Below are 2,561 nucleotides of genomic sequence, written 5' to 3'. Positions count from 1 at the left end.
CAGTTTTTTTTTTTTCATCTGTAATCAACTTTGTACTTTGTGCTCCTCTACTCTACATCATTGGATGCCTTCTAATAGTAATTTAACTATTATATATATAAAATATCATAAACAGTTATTATTATTATTATTATTATTATTATTATTATTATTATTATTATTATTATTATTGATAATTGTTGGTCTGCTTGTATTTCAGGGACTTAATGCCATCGACGCTGGAGGGCCAAATCACCATGGAGAAGACGCCCAGCTATTTTGTGACGAACAGTGCTCCGAAGCGCATCCATACCATGGCGAAGGACATCAAACTGATCATAGTGGTGCGCAACCCAGTGACACGAGCCATTTCTGACTACACACAGACACTGTCCAAACGGCCCGAGATCCCCACCTTCGAGGTCCTCGCTTTCAAGAACCGGACGCTGGGCCTAATTGACGCGTCGTGGAGTGCGCTGCGTATCGGAATCTACGCGCTGCATCTAGAAAACTGGCTCCAGTACTTTCCCCTGTCGCAGATGCACTTTGTGAGTGGCGAGCGTCTCATCACGGATCCGGCAGGTGAAATGACCAAGGTGCAGGACTTCCTGGGTCTCAAGCGCATCGTCACTGATAAGCACTTCTACTTTAACAAGACCAAAGGCTTCCCCTGCTTGAAGAAGCCTGAGGACAGCAGCACCCCTCGGTGCCTTGGCAAGTCCAAGGGCAGGACACACCCCAAAATAGAGCCGGATGTCATCCGCAGACTGCACAAGTTCTACAAGCCCTTTAATAACATGTTCTACCAAATGACAGGGCAGAATTTCCAGTGGGAGATGGAGGATGGAGGTGACTCGCCCGGCCCACGGGACTGACAGACTGACAGACGCTTCTTCGCTCCACCAGCTTAACCCCCTCTCTACCCCGTTACCCCCACACACACACACACCCATACCCTATCCCTGAAATTCATCATCCTCCTTAAACCGTGCTTCAGCACAACCAATCAGTAATATCTGTCTGTATTTAGAGCAAAATGATTTGCTCTTTAATCCGTTTCCCCTGACAAGCCAACGATCTTCACAGTGGCGATTTGTTGTATATATATCATACAGTACATAAATATATTTATATTTGTGAAAAGAAGATGCTTTTATTCATTTGGTTTTTCAAAAATACGACGTTGCTCTAAAATCATGTCTACTATGATGATGCATGCAATGAGTTAAGTGTCCTTACCCCCTCAGCCATAGATTTCACTCTGTTTATATTTATTTATTTATCTGTTTGTTTGTTTGTTTGTTTGTTTGTTTGTTTGTTTAGATCACACACGTGTGACATCATATCCGTGCCGATGGATCTCTCTAGAATATTATTTGGTTTAGTCTTGACCTTTAGGCTTAATTTAAATCATTGTTCCTATTTATTTATAAATTTGATGTTAGAAGGGTTTGAGTTTTTCCACAATACTGCACAAGCCTCTGTATTTCTACACTCAATATTCAGCATCGACGGACGGACGGACATCACTACACTTTATTTTGGTCTTTTCTTTAATTGGATATCGAGGAGTTTACAGAAAGCGTCCTCACTCCCGGTGTAAACATGGGCAAAAGCTTGTAGGGTCTCTGTACAAAGAGCGCCGAGGCACGAAACACAAACACACCTAGTGGCTTTGAGGAGGAACCTCGAGCATCTGCAGCACACAAGCTGAAGGAATCCAAGGAGTTCAGTTCAGTTCTTTCTGGATGTTTCTGAAATTCTCTATCGTGTTTTTTTTTTTTTTTTCTCAAAACACTTCCCTGAATTTCATTAGAAATCTAATTTATAGCTAAATCAAACCTTCCTATATTAATAGAACCTTCCTATATTCACTTCGGTTCAGTTCTGTCTGTATAATCATTTAAACAATGGGTATTTGTTATCCACAGAGCAGCTTTACAGAAATATAAAATCCTGAAGATAAATGATAAAAAAATTGAAAGGTATATTTATTTATGAGGATGACCGAGGTGAAGGTGGTGAAGAAAAACTGTGAGATTATATAAGCGTCCAAAAGTCTGAGACTCTTACATTTCTACTTGATATTCTGGGTTTTTTTTTTTTTTTTTTTTTTTTCCAATTTAGAAATAAACAGAAGGTTTTAAAGATGTAGTCACTATTCAACATACTTTTGTTACTCCCCTACAAAAGATTTACGCTTCCGGATCTCTTTCCCTAAAACATGAACATGAGGTACAAAAATGAGACTTTAACAAATACTGACAATTACAAACTCTTGTAAGTATAAAATCTATGTAATATTTCTTTGCACTCAGGTTACTACGAATAATATTATTAATAATTATTTCTTAATTTTGTCATAATACATATTGCACAATAGAAGCATTATCTTTAGCTTATATATATATATATATATATATATATATATATATATATATATATATATATATATATATATATATATATATATATATATATATATATAAGCTAAAGATAATGCAATGAGTTTGGAGAAAAACCAAAACAAATATATATATATATGTTTTGTTTTTTCTCCAAACTCATTAGTCGTACAATGT

At 37.2% G+C, this 2,561-nt stretch overlaps 1 protein-coding gene across 1 annotated transcript in view; it reads left to right on the top strand.

Moving 5' to 3' along the window:
• hs3st4 (heparan sulfate (glucosamine) 3-O-sulfotransferase 4) overlaps positions 1-2,299 on the top strand; it is a 116,511-nt gene extending 114,212 nt beyond the window's left edge. The window contains exon 2 of the mRNA XM_027157344.2: positions 200-2,299. Within this exon, the coding sequence (XP_027013145.1) occupies positions 200-854 (655 nt within the window). The 3' untranslated portion in view covers positions 855-2,299. The remainder of the gene's footprint in view (positions 1-199) is intronic.
• The last annotated feature ends 262 nt before the right edge of the window (positions 2,300-2,561 follow it).

This window comes from Tachysurus fulvidraco, chromosome 24 (genome assembly GCF_022655615.1).
Source record: "Tachysurus fulvidraco isolate hzauxx_2018 chromosome 24, HZAU_PFXX_2.0, whole genome shotgun sequence".
Classification (NCBI taxonomy): domain Eukaryota; kingdom Metazoa; phylum Chordata; class Actinopteri; order Siluriformes; family Bagridae; genus Tachysurus; species Tachysurus fulvidraco.
This window is presented reverse-complemented; position numbering and strand designations above follow the sequence as displayed.